This window comes from Gopherus flavomarginatus, chromosome 14, assembly GCF_025201925.1.
Source record: "Gopherus flavomarginatus isolate rGopFla2 chromosome 14, rGopFla2.mat.asm, whole genome shotgun sequence".
In the NCBI taxonomy this organism is placed as follows: domain Eukaryota; kingdom Metazoa; phylum Chordata; order Testudines; family Testudinidae; genus Gopherus; species Gopherus flavomarginatus.
Window position 1 is genome coordinate 8957923 of NC_066630.1, and position 20393 is coordinate 8978315.

At 40.9% G+C, this 20393-nt stretch overlaps 1 protein-coding gene across 1 annotated transcript; it reads left to right on the plus strand.

Annotated features, from left to right (window-relative positions):
- Positions 1–712: 712 nt before the first annotated feature.
- KCNG4 (potassium voltage-gated channel modifier subfamily G member 4) lies at positions 713–19095 on the plus strand. Its single transcript, XM_050923326.1, has 3 exons — positions 713–833; positions 1666–2467; positions 17736–19095. The coding sequence occupies exons 2-3, from the start codon at positions 1718–1720 to the stop codon at positions 18519–18521; spliced, it is 1536 nt and encodes a 511-aa protein (XP_050779283.1). The 5' UTR covers positions 713–833; positions 1666–1717; the 3' UTR covers positions 18522–19095.
- Positions 19096–20393: the final 1298 nt, after the last annotated feature.

Genomic DNA, 20393 nt, shown 5'->3' on the forward strand with positions numbered 1-20393 from the left:
CACTCCCTGGTCTCGGGGGCAGGTGGGTGGAGAGACCCACTGTGCTGAGGAATGTCTTCTCCCAGCAACCAGAAGGGTGGTGGGATCCATCCTCAGCAAGCAAGCAACTTACCTTTCCCCATAAAATCCCATTAGCGAGTCCCTATTTCAGAAGATGGCCAGCGGTGCTGTGAATGGAAGCTGCTCCCAAAGCACTCAGCTGGTGTCTCCAAAGCAAAAAACTCTCTGAAGATTCATATAGCTGGCAGGTGTTAATGGGGACAGGGGTTGTTTTATTAACTCTGTTTGCCAGAATGTATTTATTACTGCGCATGATTACAGGGGATGCCTCTTTCACTGCAGACTGCTACTGAGTTGCTGCTGTTGCTGCCTGCTGGATGGATGGATGGATGCTGGAGAGATTATTTCTAAGCCCTTCCTCCTTCTCCCTCCCTGCTCTTTCAGGACCACACTGACAATCCCCAAGGGAAGCAGAGGACAGATGGGGAAGAGGGCAGGCTCCACCAGTTCTCCCTCAGTTCATTTCACCATGACACCCCAGGAGTCGAGATAAGGAGCTGCCGCCTGAGTCTCTGATAGCCTATGAGGATGCCCCTTTGCAAAGGGACTGCTGGTCAATATATGGATATATTCCCTCCACAGGGGATAGAGTGAGAGAGGGGAAGGGAGAGGAGAGGGACTGAGATTTACTGGGTGTAATAGAGATTCTCCATGTAATCACTACTCTTAAAATATGCCCAAGTCTCTCTGCTAACTGGTACCAGAGGAGAGCCTTCAGTTTGCAGCATGTGTGCAGGGGAGCAGGATACCTGGAAGCAGCCTGTGTCAGAGTGGTAAGTAACTTTGGGGAAGTTGCTTTGGGATTGTTGTTGTGGAGGTGGATTGGGGAGATTAGTTGCTAACAATTGTTACAGATTAAGGGCAAAAAGAGAGTTTTGATCTTTATTGAGGAATCTATAAATCAGCCCATAAACTGGGAGAATATTTTGCTCTCTGGTACTGTGCATACTTCAAAGTTTTCTCTGGCTGGGCAAATCTTACTTATGTTCTCTCAGTAATTTGCAATGAACAGCAGCGATTAAATAAAGCTACTCATCATTTATATAGCACTTTCCATCTTCAAAGTACTTTACAAACACTCAGGAGAGGTTGGTAAGGAGGGAGCGTAGTGAAAAGGAGAAGGAGGAATTTCAATCTGTGTACATTTCAAGTTAAAACAATTAAGAACTATGCATTCCTCTGATGATGAGTAATTGATCAGTCTAATTTTAATAAATATTAAGCAGCTTTGTTTAGCTGGTACATATTTAAGTGTTTGTAGAAATAGCAGAGGCATGAGACAAGCATGTGCTAGCAAATACAAAGACATGCTTGTGACAAAAATGAGCTCCAAACAGAAGAGTCTGATCTGTTCACTTTATGACTTGTAGTCATCCAGCGCCCTGAAATAATTATGAATGAGGCTTCATTTTTTTGTTTGTGTGTGTGTTACCAGAAAATTAATGACAGGGGATTCACAGGCTGCAGATTTCAAAAAGAGGCACAGTATGACTTACACACACACACACACTTTGTGAATGTCTTAGGGAAGTAGCCTGTGATGCCTTTTAACTCATAATAACCTTTACTATGTTTCTTTCCTCTACTTCCATCTTTTGGGTGAAGAGTTAACTCTGCTCTGATACCATTTCGGATGTCCCAGTGAGAACTCTCAGAAATGCCTATTGTCTCGGGAGGCAGCAACCAGGACTATAGTAACATTAGCTACGGTTCTTGTAGTTCCTTGACCCATCTGTTCCCTATCTCTGTTGACACCGCTTCTGTCAAAGGGGTCCACTATCAAAGGGCAAGGAGGATTTACCACCCTGATCAGCTCTGTACAGTTGATGTGAAGAGGGAGATCATAATAAATGTTGGAGGAATCAAATACCTGCTGCCTTGGAGCACTTTAGACGAATTCCCACTGACCCGGCTAAGCAAGCTAAAGTTTTGCAGCAGCTACGATGAAATTATTCAGCTGTGTGATGATTATGATGAAGACACCCATGAGTTTTTCTTCGACCGGAATCCCAACGCTTTTGGGATGATTGTCAGCTTTCTAGCAGCAGGGAAGCTTATGCTCTTCCGAGACATGTGTGCCTTGTCATTCCAGGAGGAGCTGAGATACTGGGGAATTGAGGAATCCAACTTGGAGAAATGCTGCTTCCGAAAACTGTTTCAAAAACTGCAGGAGCTGGCAGAGATGCACAAGGAGGAAGAGATGCAAATGAGTAAGGAGACCACGTGTGTCTTGGTTGAGGAAACACAATTTGGACAATTTATGAATAAACTCAGGGATATGGTCGAAAATCCCCAGTCAGGACTCCCAGGAAAAGTCTTTGCTTGTCTCTCCATCCTCTTTGTGGCCACCACAGCTATAAGCCTTTGTGTTAGCACAATGCCGGACTTAAGAGCCGAAGAAGACAGGGTAAGTAAGTCCCCTTTTAACTAGTATTCCAACCCTCTATAAACCTACTATAGTGTTACAAGAAGCAAACCTCTCATTGTTAAACATACATCACAAAAAGATAATCCTCTGAGAAAATCTTCAGGAAATAATATCAAAATTTGTCAGTGTATATTGTTATTATTATAAATAGAAATAACTCCTGAAACTGACTTTGTATCAGTTTCAAAGCCATATTCAGTCACAAAGAATTAAACAAAGTTTTGTACTGCTTGCCAGACAGAGATATAGAAAAGGCTCTCTGAATGGAATCAAAGAATTAAGATTCTATAACTGCTCTTGCAGTTAGCAAATACCGAGCATGCAGCATTGTAACACAGCGTTTCCCCTCCCTCATCCATAGTTTAGGAAAGAGTTGTTAGCAAAAGTTATTTTATTTGCTGTTAGCAGTGAGTCTCACACACTCAGTCATAGCACAGTTTCATCTATCACATGCTTTATCCTACCGTAGAATCACTCTTGTTATCTGCAATATTTCAAACGGACTTAGTGAAAGAAATATTTTTCCCTGGCATCTTCATTTTTAAAAATAGCAAGTTGTCTTCTGTTGTGATAACTAGAGCAACTCTGATATAGTTATTATTTTAGGAGACTTGAAATAATTTTTCCAGAATAATATTGTGTTACATTGTGTACAATAATAACACATTATGAGAAACAAACAAACAAACATACACACACACACACCCCATCACAGAAGTGGAGTTTGAAAGTTTGCCTTCAAAATGGATGCACAAGTTTTGTATCTGTAGTTCCCTGCATTTGGACGCATAGAAAAATTGCAGAAACACTCTTAAAGGGTGGCTGAAATTTTAACCCATTAAGTAAATATAAACTGTCTCCAAACACATCTCCCAAAATAATTCAGGGCAAATAAATCAAACTAATATCATATGTGGGAGAAACTTTCCATGTTATAAGGATCTGTCATTCTAGTAAGAAAAGAGATGGAGTTAAAACACAATGTGATTTTAGGTATAATATTCAAACTACCAGTGGATTCTTCCCCATGCTGTATTCTACAAACTGATTTAAAAAATAATATGACACTTTTCAAAATACTGACACCAAGATTAAATAAAAAAAGCCACATTCACTTTTTCCCATTGATGCCATAGATGACAAGTTTCTTATCAGTTTATTGTGCATGGCTTAATGAAACCACTTCCACATTTATTGCACAATATGCTGTGTGCATTTTATTGTCCGAGTAGTAATTCAGGAGGGCACAGAATGCAGTCACATCAAAGATATGTCATGATATTTGATGTCTTTCAATAAAGCTAAGGATTGCACAGAAGACTGGGTTTCAAAGAGATCATTTCCTATTCTATATAACCTTGAATTTCTACTTACATTTATAGAAAAAGTTTGAATCCTTTCAGTAATATCTCCGAGTATCTAATAGCCTCCCAAAGCTATTGCATTTTGAAGTAAAAATTGTTAAGATGTTTCAGTGCCTTTTACAAGATGCATCTTTAAATACAGAGTATGTTTTTATGGTTATAAGCAAATGAATACGAAGACTTCTACGGGAAATATTGCATCCTATTAACTTTGTTCCTAAAAAAGAGCATGATGCATATTTTGTCTCAAAGTCAAAACGTAAACAAGAGAACACTTGTCTAAGTATTTTTAAAGAAAAACAAGAAACACACAATTGGTATATCAGATCTCAAGTCGGTCTAATTTGCTGCATTTTCTAAAATTAACCTTATCTTTAGAAGGGAAGAATTTTGAGCATAGGGGTACAAATGTAGCTGGTAATAAGATGTAGTAGCCTCATTGCAGCCAGAGTGTTCTATAAAATAGAGCTGTGTTAATTAACATTTTGTTTTATATATAGTCAGGTTTTTAAAGTGTAGACACTTTAAAAAGTTGGGATTAAGACATTAATAATATAAACTCACAGAATTCTATCTATTCATAGATGCTACAGTATTTGAGAAAGAGTCTGCAGGGAAAGCGGGAGTAATGGGGTGAAGTTGAGCAAAGGATAAAATTAGGGCTACATTGGGAACTTACAACAGTAGAACTATGTCTCCTAGAAAAATCCACACCCTGAAAGATTTAGCTATACCAACATAATCCTCAATGTAGACAGCGCTAGGTCAATGGAAGAATTCTTCTCATCAACCTAGCTACAGCCTCTCGGAGAGGTGGATTACCTACTCTGACAGGAGAATGCCTCCTGTCAGTGTAAATAGTGTCTACATTCAAGCACTGTAGCATTTCATGTGTAGACAAGCCCTCTGTCTCAATATCAGAACCTATTAGACTGTGCAATAGCATTCCAGAGACCATGGACAAAGTTATAAAAATCCCATTGTTTGAATCAATTTAAACCAAGATTGGCAAAGCACCTGAGAATATATAATGGTGAATTGGCCTGGCATGTGGAGGGATAGACTACATGACCTAATAAGCATTTTCCCTCTGTCATTTCTATGAGGCTGTGAAGTGACCGTATTATGCCTAAAGAGCTGCAACACCGAAGGTCTCCTTTCTGGGGGACAGTGTCTTAGCTAGAGCTTGGCAAGTAACTTATAGCAAGTAATGTATTCAAAAAATGTAGCTTCTTGGATGTTGCTGTGACTCATCCACCCACAAACTACAATTTTCTTGAATGTATTTGTTATTCAAAAATATTCCCCATGTGACTCCGGCAAAGGATGCCTAGCCTGGGACATGTTCACCAGCAGCTTCAGATGAGCATTCAGAATGTGAAATTCTTGCTGCTTGGACTAGACACAAAGGTCACGTGAGTTGCTTCTATCCACTGACTACATGAGTGCAGCTCTTTGAATCAGGTTTCCAGTGTTATCCAGTAGCAACATTCAGATCCAGCTCTGAATTCAGAACAGTCCAAAGTTGAGTGATGTTCAGTTCTGGGGTTTTGGCTTGGACCCACCTCTGACTGGAGCTTTGCTGAAAGGTATTGTAAGGGTCAATTCCCCCACATCACTAACCCAGGAAGGAGGGTGTATTGCTCCCAAGATATCAATAAGAAAGATTTTACCTCTGTTGCCATATGTTCCTCTCCGGGCCCCTTTCAGCATCCCAGCCACACTCCATAGTGTCAGAATTGGCTGCTCTCCAGTGCCTGAGGAAGGAAGGAAGCAAAAAGACAAGGGAAAATAATACAAGGTGAGCTCGACTTCAGTTGGAGGGTTTGGCTGTCTCATCACTCCATGCTCTGCAGTAACATTCCCTTCTCGCTCTAGCTAAGTATCCCAGGAAAGGGCTGCCTGGGCAAGCAGAAGAAGAGCAAACGGAACAACTTGCCACCAAAGGGAAAGCGAAAACTCGGGCTTTGCTGAGAGATGTGGCACTCAGCCAAGTAACAAGCATCTGCACCGGGGAAGCCCAGTTGCCATAGTAACAGGAGAGAGGGAAGGAAGGAAGGTGGCCATTTCTCCAGAAATGGTAGCAACGGGGGGTGGGGAGAGGACTGTCATAAAGGCACAGATCCCACTTAAAGGTAAATGAAGAAGAGAAAATTATGAGCCTGTGTTTCCTGTAACCTGCTTCTGAGACATGGCCAAAATGAAGACCCCGATTCATTCTGTGTTAGGGCTTGCCCACAAGAACAAGGAATGCCATGTAAATTCCCATGGGCATTTAAAGCAACACTTAGACACCCAGTATAGGAACCTTGGAAATATGAAAGACAGCAGGAGAAGGACATATAATTTGTATATACTTTATATAACCCACTGGTTAGTGTTACAAGTCCCCCAGTGTACCCAAACCACAAAGGATATGAGTCTGTTACAGCCCACAGCTACAGAGAACTGGACCTTTAGCTCAAGAAGTAGAGACACAAGCTTATTGCTCTAGACTCAAGGTTCCTGGCTAAATCCATGATTTATTGGGCCTGATGGCAGCTGTCACAATTGGTCTTAATTTATAATCAGAAGAAAGAGTATAAAATGGGCCAATGACAAATTGGATCATTTGTGCAAACAGTTAATACAAGTGCACATGCAGTTATGGAAAAGGCACTCACAGACATGCAAAATATGTGTATGTTTATATGCACTTTGACCATAGAGGCTTCAGGAAAATTGTCCCATAATGTCATCTATGAATGCACAGAATTAAATAATCCCAGCAATGGAGGTGCACAGGTGTAGATGTGGCACTTCTTTACGAGAGTTGGGAAGAGAGAGAATCTTGCTGCAGATAAGTAGATGTAGAGCAGGCAGACACGAGCCATAAAATCCAGATTCAAAATTTCTCAAGTGAGCAGTGGGTGTTCAGATAAAGGGGATTAGCTCAATCCGTTATAGACAGGTAAAGGTTTCTGCTCCAGGGATACAATTCAGACCCAGAGACCTGAGAGCCAGAAAAGTCACCAAAATGGTCATTGCACAGCTTTCAGCAGGCTGCGGAGTTAAAGTGTAGATAATCTAAAGATAAAGGAGGTGACTACAATGGAATCCAACCACCACAGAAGTTCTTGATTAGGGAAAGGATATGCTTTGAAATGGACACCAGGGGAAGTTTCTTTTGAAGAGTTGGGGGAGATTTTTTACTGAACCCTTAAAATTGGTGTCATCTTGTGGGATGACTAAGCAGAAAAGATGCAGCAAAGCCTTTTCCTCAGAAAAGAAAACTGAAGTTAACAAAAGCAGGCAACACAGCCCCCAGGAATGGGCTCCAACCTAGTTCTATGGCCCTTGATGTGGAGTCCAAGCTTACTCCAAGGTAGTCTGCCTTTCCCTGAGTTGTGCAGCATAAACGCCCCCAAGTAGAGGGCACTACACAAACATATAATAAGAGACAACCACTATGCTGAAGAACTGACCATCTAAGTAGACAAGAGACAGGAGGAGAAATGCTGAGGAGAAAGTGACTTGTCCAGGTCAAACAGAAATCACCTGAGTCCCACTCCAGGCCTCGATCCACTTGACCATGCTGCTTCTCACATTTAAAAAGTGAGTTCCACTAAGCTTGCTCCTTGAAATGCAATAATTCCTGCATAGCTACTGCCCCTCCTTCATGTTCTGGGCCCAGAAACAGAAGGGCCAACCTTCAGCTGGTATAAATCAGCATCACTCCTTCAAGTCATGATCTTTCTTAGGTACTTATATGCCCCCCCTCCAATCACCATAGTGTCTGAGCACTGCAAACTTTTAACATCTTTATCCTTCTACTCTTCAAGCTATGAGCAGTGATATCATAGATCCATTGAACAGCTGGGGGGACTCAGTGTTTCCATGCATAAGTGACTTGCCTAAAGTTATGCAGGAAGTGTGCAGCAAAGCAGGGGATTGAATCCAAGTCTCTCAAGACCTATGCTTGTGTCCTAACCACTGAACCATCCTTCTTCTGTTACTGAGTGAGTCCTACATTAGTGAGCACTATGCCTGAAAGTAACACTCAGGACTCAAGAATATAAATTAGTTAATGTAACATAATAAAGATCATGAATACAATAATATAGAAACAAAATACTATAATGAAGATTATAAATTAATATAAAATAATAAAGTATTTCTTTTCAATTTTAATGTTTTTTTCCCAATAAAAGGCACAGCATACTGTGTAAAGATGTAAACATAATATCTCAATTCATTTGCTAATGCCCATATTACTACAAACCCAATATTAACACTATCTTTATTATCTATATTACCTTAATGTATTGGACATTCAGATGTCTGGATTTTTTTTTCCAAGCTGAGTTGGGTGGGATATCACTGTGTGATTAGAGTACACAATGTTTTTAATAGCTAGTGGTCCTGCAAATCAGATTATAGTCTTTCTTTCCACAGGCAGTCAACCTTTTCATTTCACCGCGTCAGCTCTGTAACCATAAATTCAAGTGCCTGAGTGATCCATAACAGGGAGTTTTCAAGTTCTCCCAGTCTCTCGTTTGATTTAATGGAGCATAATTAAATTATTCAAACAGCAGCAGCAATGCAGGCATGGTGACTCAGCAGTACCTGCGACAGTGCAGTCAGATTCCTGCTGCTGCAGATCAGGAACAGAATCAGAATGGTACACATGCTGAATTTCCAAATTCTGATTTCCCAGTCAAAAGGTCTCAGTTCTCCTCTGCATCTGAGCTCTGCTTAACGCATGGAGAAGGGGAGGGGAAAAGGGCCTGGTTATGGCTCTCTAATTCTGCAATGGCCCAATCCTGGCATGAACTAGAGCAATTTAGGGGCTGCTATAATATATGCCCTTGATATATGTTCCCTAATGGTCCTTACACCACTGAAGGATTGGCAGAGCAGGCCACAGCTGGTCCATCTCTTTCCACACACAACATACCTCCTTCCTCTGACATGTCCCCTACATGCAGGTTGCTGGAACACCTGGTGCAGGAGCTGATTTTTCAAGCTTTATCTTACTGGGGAAGTTCCACTCCACTTGGGGAATACTCTGCTGTCAAGTTATGGCCAGAATCCAGCCTTTTGTGCTGTCTGAGAGGGCACAGGGTTTGGATGGTGATGCTGAATCTGGCCCAAGAAGCAAGTTGCCTGGGGAAATGAGGTGGCAAGTTCCTATTGTTGCTTAAGAGAGTTATACTTTGAAATCCTCTAAATACAGGCCTGAATAATTTCTATCTGCATGCACTGCAGTGCTGTGCAAATGAAAACAAGAGCAGCCCTGCTAGGATAACAATCTGTCTGAGCAAGGAGGCAGAAGGCAGGTTCTATTCTACTATAACTCTAATAGCCTACAGCAACAATGCTGTCTGCTCCCATCTGTCGGTGTCTTAGTGGACACTGACCTCAATCCATGTAATTGCGTGTAAGGCTGAGGGAGGAAATGGGCAGTAATAGGCCACATTTGAATCTGCCAAACAAAATCTGCATGTGCCAAGATATGTTTAGCAGATGTTTGAGCTGTGACCTTGCTTCACCACACTGCAGTGCTATGTTGATCAGTTGCCAGGGACCATATTCTAGCAACCCATGTTAAGAGAACATCCTGCAAAGCAAAGTCAACCATTTTCTAATACACTAACACAGGCAGACCCCTATATGCTTCAATACAAGTTTGAATTTGGGCTACTATAAACAGTCAAACACAAACTCCTCTGGGTTCACTCACCACGGATATTGTGCTATTTCAAAGCATATGTGTTGGATTATGGTATCCTGCAGGATACTAATGAATCTTGTCCCTACAGCATTTCACAAAATGCAAGGCCCTATAACTCTGTGGAATACTAATAACTGTATTAACTGAGGAGGGACAGGTCTGACACCTACATCATCTGTGTGGATGGTGAGAGTTCTGGGTTCAGGTTCTGCCACTGTCACTGCCTGTATCCCTGTCTGTAAAACTGGAATAACAATATCTACCTCACTGGGTGTTCAGATTAATTCATTCTTTGTAAAGCACTCGAGGCTCCTTGGATTCTAAAATGATAATATTGTAAATCTTCTTTGTAGGTACAATACAGGTCACAGTTTCGAAGCCTTGATTAAGCTATTTGTATACATTCTGTAATGCAGGATTTGAATCTCCAATATATGGCTTGGAAATAGGGTCACTGAGGCCCATATTCTAGCAGCCCATGTTAAGAGCACATGCCCTTTCAATCGGAATGTCCAGTCGAAAGGGAACCTGGCAGTGTCAGGTCAGCACAATAAAAATGTGGTTACTGGCCTCTGCCACCGGGGAAGGGAGGAGCAGCAGTTGCTGCTGGAGCCTGAAGGAGCACTCAGCAATGGCTCCATGGGAGAGAGGTACTGGCGACTCCCCTGTCCTGCCTCTCCCCCACCCTGCTCCACTCACACCTCCTCCACTCCTGGAGTGCACCTCTCCCTGTCCCTTCCTGCCCCACTCACCCCTTCACTCCTAGAACCCTGCTCAGCTGGCAGGGGGAGGGTGGTGAAGAGAGCAACGAGCGACTGTGGTGGGGGGAGGAAAGAGGACCGGGGGCAAGGCCTCAGGGGAAGAGGAGGAGGAAGGGGCAGGGGTGGTTCTGGCACTTAGTGTTCAGTTTCCACAAATGAGAAAGTTGGTCACCCTACTTGGAAAATTCTGTAATGGTGGATGGGCTGTTGAAATAACCCACACACCAGCATATGCTACCAAAACACTCTACAAGTAATAGTACATCCTGGCTCATGTGATATCTGAAAATATACGCCTGGTTAGGTGTTCATTGCTTAAACCACCTAAAAACACTCTCCTCAACATGATCTAGGCTGATGGGATAACAAAAGAAGGAGAGAGGTAGGAAAATAGAGATTTGTTCTTCTTGTACTTCAGAAAATCAGAAATTAGTCTTATTTATTTTGTCTTACAAGAGGCTCATTTCACTCCACTTAATTAAGCACAAAAACTATTAGTGATTACCAGGATCTCTTCTGTAAATCTGCCTCTCGTTTGAGGCCCTTCACTCAGCTGAAGTCCATTATGAATATTAATTTTCTATCCTGGCCTGGTATAGTCTCCTTAGGTTTGCTGACATGGTGGTGCACTCTATGTCCCTTTGAACAGATAAGGTGAATTGTAACTATAGTTGCAGTAAAACCACTCACCAGAGTAGCAAAGTTTTCCTATAGCAATTAAACTGTAAACACTATTCCCTCACTGAAAAGCCTGACTGCACCAATTAAGTTTTCATACGGCGTGAACATAATTAAAAGGCAGAATATCATACCATTGATGCAACACAAACTGCTCCAAGCTCGTTACTAAAAAGAAGAGCAGTGTTCAAAATTAGATCAGTGTATGTCACACTAAAGAGGTCGTGGCCACTGGCCAGCATGGAAGGCCAGACCAGCATGGAATAGTAAGAGAAGAGAACCTGTGCAAGTGAAAATAAAAATACAGTCAGCAACCCTTCTAACTAATTAAAACCTCAGTAAAGAATCAAAGAAACATAGACAAAGAGATCATCATAGGACTTTTAGAGACTATCAGGAGTTCTTAGCGCTTCTCCTCCAACTTAAAGTATCCAAGACTAAGAGAGAAAAATAATATAGTAATAGATTTCATACACCTTGGCAGTCCTTCTCTTGTATAGCATCATGCAGCTCTTTCCCTATGGTGGAAGGTCATAATAAAATTGAAGAAGTCTCCAATCAAGCTTTATAGACACGGGGAAAAAATCAGCCACTTATGTAATGTACTTGGACATTCAGAAAGGCTTTGACCAGGTCCCTCACCAAAGGCTTTTAAGAAAACTAAGCTGCCATGGGAAAGAGGGAAGTTCCTCTTATGGATCTGTAACTGGTTGAAAGAAAGGAACAAAAGGATAGGATTGGATAGTCAGTTTTCACAATAGCAAGAGGTGAATAGTGGGGTCTTTCCAGGCTCTGTACTGGGACCTGTGCTGTACAACATATTCATAAATGATCTGGAAAAGGGGATGAACAGTGAGGTGGCAAAATTTGCAGATGAAACAAAATTACTCAACGGAATTAAGTCCAAAGCTGACTGCGAAGCACTACAAAGGAATCTCACTAAACTGGGTAACAAAATGGCAGATGGAATTTGATGTTCATAAGTGCAAAGTTGTGCACACTGGAAAAATAATCCCAACTATACATACATAACTATGGGGTCTAAATTAGCTGATACTACTCAAGAAAGAGATTTTATAGTCATCATGGATTGTTCTCTGAAAAGATCTGCTCAATGTGCACTAGCAGTTTAAAAAGTTAACAAAATGTTAGGAACCATGAGGAAAAGAATAGATAATAAAACAGAAAATATCATAATGCCACTGTATATATCCATAGTACACCCACACCATGAATACTGCATGCAGTTCTGGCTGCCCCATCTCAAAAAAGATATATTAGAAAAGGTGTAGATAAGGGCAACAAAATGATTAGAGATATAGAAATGCTTCCATACAAGCCGAGATTAAAAAGACTGGAAATAGCTTAGAAAAGAGACAACTAAGGGGGATACAATCGAAGTCTATAAAACCATGAATGGTGTGGAAAAAGTGAATAAGGAAGTATTACCCTTCACATAACAAAAGAACCAAGGGTCACCCAATGAAAATAATAGGCAACAAGTTTAAAACAAACAAAAGGGAGTACTTCTTCACCTAACACACAGTCAATCTGTAGAACTCATTGCCAGGGGATATTGTGAAGGACAAAAGTATAGCCGGGTTCAAAAAAAGAATTAGATAAGTTCATGGAAGATAGGTCCATCAATGATTATTAGTCAAGATGGCCACGGATGCAACCATACTCAGAGTGTTTCTAAACCTCCATCTGCCAGAATCTGGGACTCCAACAACAGGGGATGGATCACCTGTTTTGTTCATTCCCTCTCAAGAATCTGGCACTGGTGATTGTCGGACGACGGAATACTGGGCTAGATGGCCCATTGGGTTGACCCAGTATGGCCGTTCTTGTGTTCTTAAGAGAAGTTCTGAATAAAAATGTAGGTTGATGGATAAAACCACCAGCGAAGAAAAAAAATACTGCTCTCACCAGCAGCAGAGTTTCAGTCTCTTTTCTCAGGCCACTCAACTACTCAGAACAGGGGGGCCCAATTGCTAAAGACCTGTCCAGTTTCTCAACTCTTTTGCCATCACCACTTTCTCCTCACCTTCCTACCCCCACCCCGAACACCGATGTAACAGGCAAGGGTCTGGGTTAACCCTTTAGATACTGGGCTTGTGAAACAACTTTCTACCTTGTCACAAAACAAAGAAATTGGTAGCCATGATAAATAATGTAACAAGTGAAATCCTCTATTCTTTAACATAAAGAAACTGCAAGGAATGACTATTTCATCTGGAATAAGGAAGCTGCTCCTCCACACATTACACACAGACACTCTGCTGCACAAATGCTTGTCATCTGGTCAGACCAGTGTTTGATTTAGTCCAGTAGCCCATCGCCAACAAAGCCAGTACCTGATGCTTCAGAGGAATGTGTAAGAAGGCCGGCAGTGGGCAGTTATGGAATAACCTGCCCACAGAAAAAAATTCTTCTTAGTCCCCATCAGTTAGAGTTTGGTTTGTGCTCTGAAGCAGGAGAGTTTATAACACTTCCAAAACTCCTGTTTATTATTTTAGCATTTTCTATTATAACTCTGTCTCTCCTTATCTATGGGAATGTTCATTAACTGTACATATTGGAAGTATATTTTTTAACTTTCTTTCAACAGTGCCCTACAAAGCACTGGGGAAACTAGGAATTTATCATTTCCCTTGTCGCGTGCTACCAGACAACTGACATTTTACTTAATCTGCACTACAGGAAACTCATATCTGTGCACATTTTATCATTTCATAGTGCAAGACCATTGGGATGTGCCATTTTCCATGCACTCTGGGTAACAATCATAAGCAGAATATGAGATGCTTTGAAAAATTGGCTTTGATGCTTAATTTCTAATGTTTTTCCTCTGACATTTGCTGCTTTAGAGTTTGGATGTTAGTCTTGTTCAAATGAGAAGCTCAGGAACAGGACTGTCACCTACTGAACACTAGAAAGATTGATGGTAGGGAGGAATATTATACACAAAACATAATATATATATATATATATAGGCTAATATATATAAAAAACCCTAATATATAAAACACACATATGGAGTCCCTAGGTGAAATTATTTTCCCACTGAAGTTAATGAGAGTGTTCCTATTGACTTCAATAGGTCCAGGGTTTCATCCTGTGTTTCTAGATAGCCAACTAGATAGATTTTATTTTCAGGAAGCATATAATGTGTATGTATTTTAATATTTTTGAGCATTTGCCTAGAGGTTGTTGTGTTTTGCAGATATACTATATAAATTGGCTGAATAAGTAAACAATAAATCTTTTATTTCAATAGACTGTTTGAAGCAGGGAAAGGAGTGCTTCCATCACAGTGACGGAGATTGTGGAGTTATTATTATTTTATATATTATTTGTCTGGGTTTTTTTGGTTCTGCTCAAGAGAAAGTTTTATGTCAGATCAGTCTCAGATAAGTAGTGGCAGAAATAAAAAAAGCAGAGTAAGATTTCCTAGTATGTCCAAGTAGAAGGTTATTTCCCACTGAAATTGGCAATAGTGCATTTGGGAAGATGATCATTCAGCTTCCAAAGGAAAGAAGCAAATGTAAGCTATCTACCTCTGGTGGCTGAAGTGGTGAGGGGGAGAGGTGTGGGTGAAATAAACTAATCAGTTCTGAAGAAATTGTACCTGAAAATTTCACCTCTCAATTCTGGAGGCAGCTCAGACCATTTTGTTTTATGGCTAAAATTCTTGGCAAAAAAAATTCTTTTCCTGTGGTTTCCTGGTAGAGGAGACTCATGTAGGCTGCGGGGCCTGGCAGACAGATGTGGGATCTCAAAACAAGCACCCTGCTGGAAGGCGTTATTGTATCTTAGGTAATATTCTTCCACTTGGCACATAAGCCCAAATGTATAAAGCTAAATGAGGTAGCTGATGTACTTGTAATTCAGCCCAGTTAGCAAAAATTTTAAATCACGCCTGAAAATAATGAATAATTCACAAGTCATTGGAGTGACCACAGGCAGATAAAGTACAGGCTGTGCTGAAATAATAATTTCCATCTTGGAAAAAGAGAACTTTGCATACTGTAACTGCTGATTATAAGCAATTACTTCAAGATAAGTCAGCAAACTCTCCAAACATAACGCGCAGCCCATTGAAATCCATGGCACTGAATTCAATGAGGCTAAAATCTGATCCTCTATGAATAAAACAAAGAGTGCAGATTCCTCATTATCTTCTGAGGTGCTTGCTTTCAAGACTAAATCTTGAAGCTAGAGATAAAACCCAAACTGCTTATTTTAGAGCCAAGCATCAGGATACCTCCTTCAAGGGCAATCTCAGAGCAGGCAGCTCAGGGGAGGAAAGTTCTGTGATCTTATTCTCACTAAGTTTCCTCCAAACTCATACCACACGGTGAGCTCCTAAGCTTGGAATCACTGTCCCACTCTGGCCAGATTGTGTCCCTAAAACACAGGCTCACATGCTACACCTCCCCTGAGAGTGCTCTGGGATTGGGCTCAGTGCCTCCTCTTTCTCACTGGCCCACAGAAGAAGCATGGCCACCATTAGACTGGTAAAGCTCATGATCCTCTCTGCAGATAGTCCTCCTTCCTCTCCCTGATCTTTTAGGAGTTTTACCAGAGAGCTATGTTTGAGCACAGAGCATGCAATTGTGGCTGGCCCCTGTGCAACAGGTGCAAAGGAAAATAAGACTCTTTGGACTTTCTCGAGGCCTTTCTGCACCACAAAAGGGCAGCCACAATCTAGCCCTGAGCAGCAGATATTTCAGTCTCATTTTCAAGCCTCTTAACGACATTACTGAAATTACTGCTCACCGGCATTCCCTTGCTGCTCTCCTGGATCCATAATTACAGCCTCCCTGGTGATCTAATTAGTGTAATCCCAGCATGAAATTTCAACTGATGGTGACAACAGTATTTTACGAACCCATTACTCCTGTTCTCATATAGGAAACCATCCTTGATTTATGGGGAAAGAATAGAAGTCTTATGCTCCCAAGGAATGCACAGCGAATGCATTTGAGCTGCCTTCATTTTGAATATCTATTCAGCAAGGAAAAATGTGTAGGCCCTGCGTCAAAAATCATTGCTGACTTCAGTGGGCTTTGCATCAGGACTATACTACATCAAAGCATCCTGGTGTAGAAATATTATGCAATTGCCTATGCCTATGTCTTTTGAATCTTTGTCACAATAGTGGTTTTCCAGAGGTTTATTCACAATATTTAAATGAACATTTCAGTTTTAGTCGAACATCAAGAGCAGCTTTCATATTAATGTACTATCCCAAGGTGCAGGATTTTAATGTGTTAATCTATGGGACAGGTGGGCCATATTTTAAGACAAGAGCAAATAAGGGGTATTATTGAGAGAGAGAGAAAGAGAGAGAGAGTAATACGGACCCATATTCTCAAAGATATTTAGGTACCTAACTCTCATGGAAAATATCTTTGAGGGTCTGAGTAACACTGATTATTATCCAGTTTAGTGTCAATGTACTATGGCCCAGTGAATTCTTTCTAATTACATAGACACTGGTGGACCCAAAGGCAATGGAACTATAGTGATTTATATACAGAGCTGAGGCTCTGATGCACTGTATCCAATGTGACCACTGGATGGTTTTCTGATCATCTGGACATTGTCAGCAGACCCAGTATTTGGCTCTCTTATCACTTAGGTGAAGTGCCCAATGTAGTTTCTCATGTACGTGGTGTTTTCTAAAGTTTATCCAATTCCTAAGTGACTGAGGAGACAAGTTGTGTTTAACTCTTGCCTTCAGGTTGAACAAGTCACGGAAGGTAACATTTTTAGACTCAGCCCAGGACAAGGGAAATAGTGAATCCATCACGGCACAGGGCAGCTGACGTTTGTATAACTGTTGATGTAAAATATCAGAGGGGTAGCCGTGTTAGTCTGGATCTGTAAAAGCAGCAAAGAATCCTGTGGCATCTTATAGACTAAAAGATGTTTTGGAGCATGAGCTTTTGTGGATGAATACCCACTTCGTCAGATGCATCATGAAAGCTCATGCTCCAAAACATCTGTTAGTCTATAAGGTGCCAAAGGATTCTTTGCTGTCTTGATGTAGCAGCTCAGAAGTAGCACTGGTATCATGTGACCTCCACCCTAGAACAGAAATCTCCATTGGTATGCTGCAAGTGCTGGATGAGTGTTTTTTTATTTAATCTTCCTTTTGATTTTAATGTTGATAGCATACTTGCATATCCTGAAAGAAAAGATGTGGTTTATATTAGGGCACAACTAGGAGCAAGGTCTTCTCCATCTCTGAACTATTTCCCTTCATTCCATCAAACTACCTAGTATCTGTGCAGTCACCACACTTTGAATAGTACTTTACACACAGAGCAGAAAGAGAATCAGAACATGCATAAAATAATCCCTCACTCAGGCTTAAATTTACTTCTGTGTAGACTTATGCATCATTTAAGTCTCAATTAATTTCTATTTTCAGGGCGTAAGTGGGACTTAAATAGTCCATATGCCTTGTGCTGGGCCTTTGAACAAAGATGAACTTCATCCATTCAGACTCTTAAGAGTAATAAAATTAAAATAACACCAGTTCACTTGAATAGCTTTTTAACAGGATGTAACATGGCTGCTATAGAAGTAACTGTTTGCTGAGTTTGTGTTCCCCCAATACCAGTACACCCACGAAGATGCACATTTCTGCTTCTTTAATGATTTCTGATGTCAGTTCAGAGATTGCTCATTTATTTGACCTTCTGTTTGTTTTGCGCTAGGGTGAATGTTCTCAGAAGTGCTATTACATCTTTGTCATCGAGACCATCTGCGTGGCTTGGTTCTCGCTGGAGCTCTGCCTCCGATTCATTCAGGCGAAGAGCAAGTGTCACTTCTTCAGAGGCCCCCTAAATATCATTGATTTCTTGGCTATTTCACCCTATTATGTTTCCCTCATAATGGTAGATGATGAGCCAAATGCAGAGGCAGAGAGGCCAAGCAGCAACTCATATTTGGAGAAGATTGGACTGGTGCTACGAGTCTTACGTGCCTTGAGAATCTTGTATGTAATGCGCCTTGCCAGGCACTCATTAGGCCTGCAGACTTTGGGGCTCACAGTTCAAAGGTGCACCCGAGAATTTGGCCTGCTTTTGCTCTTCTTGTGTGTAGCTGTCACCCTGTTTTCTCCCCTGGTCTATCTGGCTGAGAATGAATCTGGGAAGGTCCTTGAATTTACAAGCATTCCTGCCTCATACTGGTGGGCTATCATCTCAATGACCACCGTGGGATATGGAGATATGGTACCAAGAAGTGTCCCAGGCCAGATGGTGGCGCTGAGTAGCATCCTCAGTGGGATTCTAATTATGGCTTTCCCAGCAACCTCGATCTTCCACACTTTCTCCCATTCCTATTCAGAGTTGAGAAAACAACATGAAAGATTACAGTCCCGGCTAAAAAGGATAAAAAACACCAATCATTCTGGTGAAATTGATACCTTCAATGAGACAGACAGCTTGATTTCAGAGACGCCAATGTCACCAATTAAGTACATTTACACAGGAAACTAAGGCTTGCTGCAAAATATGTCTGAGTATATGAATAAAGCAAAGCAACAACATGGGGGACTTACCATATGCAGTACAATTGCTGAAATGGGTGTAATAAATTGACCAAGTCAAACAGAGTCTTACATCACTATGGACTTAGTCTTTCATCACGTTGACTAAGGAAGTCAAAGGTCAGGGGTTATTCAACAACAGATATTTATTAAGCACAACCATTCTCTTCTTATTGATAAACCTAGAGATAAAGTCCAACTTTGTCTATTTCATATGGATACCCTGCTGAATCCCTAACACTGAATGAGTAGCAAGCAGAATTTTTCTGGCCTAAACAACAATTGTTCTTTTGTTTGCCTTTGAATTCCCAATGTTCTTTGCAATTAACACCTGGAGCTAAGCATTAGAATGGATTCTTGTAGGGCTATGCATTATTGTCCTTTTTACAATACTCATCAACAGACACGTAGAAGAGTCCTTGATATCAATACATATCTATATCCAAGGGCACCAACAAGCTTAAATAAAAGTTTTTAAAACTTGTTCTGCAGTTACATGATTTATCTGTAAGTAAAGAATTGCACAGCTACTGTAAATGACTTACATAATCTCATAAAAGACTTTGCTTAAAATGCAATTTCAATCTGCCATCTGTAAACATTTCACACTAGATACAAAAAGTTTTCAGACTTTTTTCTTACAGATACTCAACTCAGATAATGACAAAAGAATAAAAAAAGCTTAGTGACTAAAAGAGAAGAATCAATGTCGTCCTGTTTTTTGGAGTGTGATGGTGTGTACCATGTAAGAAAGGTTAAAAATAAATCTAGCCGATATGATATCAACTCTGTAAATATTCAAAAGGCATAAATATCGACCAGTGAAATGAATTATTTAGGGTGGGACAATGGGTGTAGTTAGGAATGAGGTGATTAAACAGGAAAGGGTTGGGTTGAATATCAGGAAACATTTCCAGAAAGGTATTTTGTTTGTTTTCCTACAGTAAATTGTGGACACATCACTTGGATATTTAGATCCAGACAGGTCAAGGCACTAGACAATGTAATAAGCTGCAGTGTTACCTCATGGGATAATCTAGATGGTCTAGATAGTCTTTTGCAATTCTAACTTCTTAGATGCTCTGAATTAAATTAATTGGGACCTAATTTAAAATGTGGGGCCTAACTTTATGAACTAATGCCTGAGTTTAGCATTGTACTTACATTTAGGGCTTGTCTATACAATGAGTTAGTACTCGGCAAACTGAGGCACAAATTTACAGCACGCTAGCATGCCTCACACTAACTTTCCATGTAGGTCCTAAAAGTTCCCTAGTGTGTTTGACCTTTTACTGTTTGAAACTGTAGTGCCCAAAACACAAGGGAAATTTTGGTGCATGGTAGCAGTGTTCACATGGCCAGTACACCCTGGCTTGCCATGCATTAACTTGTCCTATAGACATTCCCATCGGCTTCAGTGGGACTAATCTTTTACTTAAAGTTAAGTATATATTTAATCACCTTGCTGAATCAAAGTCCCTCAGCCCCCGCCGCTTCCAGCAGCTCCCATTGGCCTGGAGCGGCGAACCGCGGCCAGTGGGAGCCGTGATCGGCTAGACTTGTGGATGCAGCAGGTAAACAAACTGGCCCAGCCCACTAGCGCCTTTCCCTACACAAGCAGTGTCCCAAGTTTGGGAAACACTGCTTTAGAGCATATACCTCTGTGAAATACATATTTACATTAAAGCATTGGTATTCTCTGGAAACATATATAATTAGGCAATGCCAATGATTTTCTTTCTTAAATTAGTAGTTTTTATTGGTTGAAGAATTATTTCAACATGATTAAATGCATAATGAGCCCAGCAAAATTGTTCTAAAA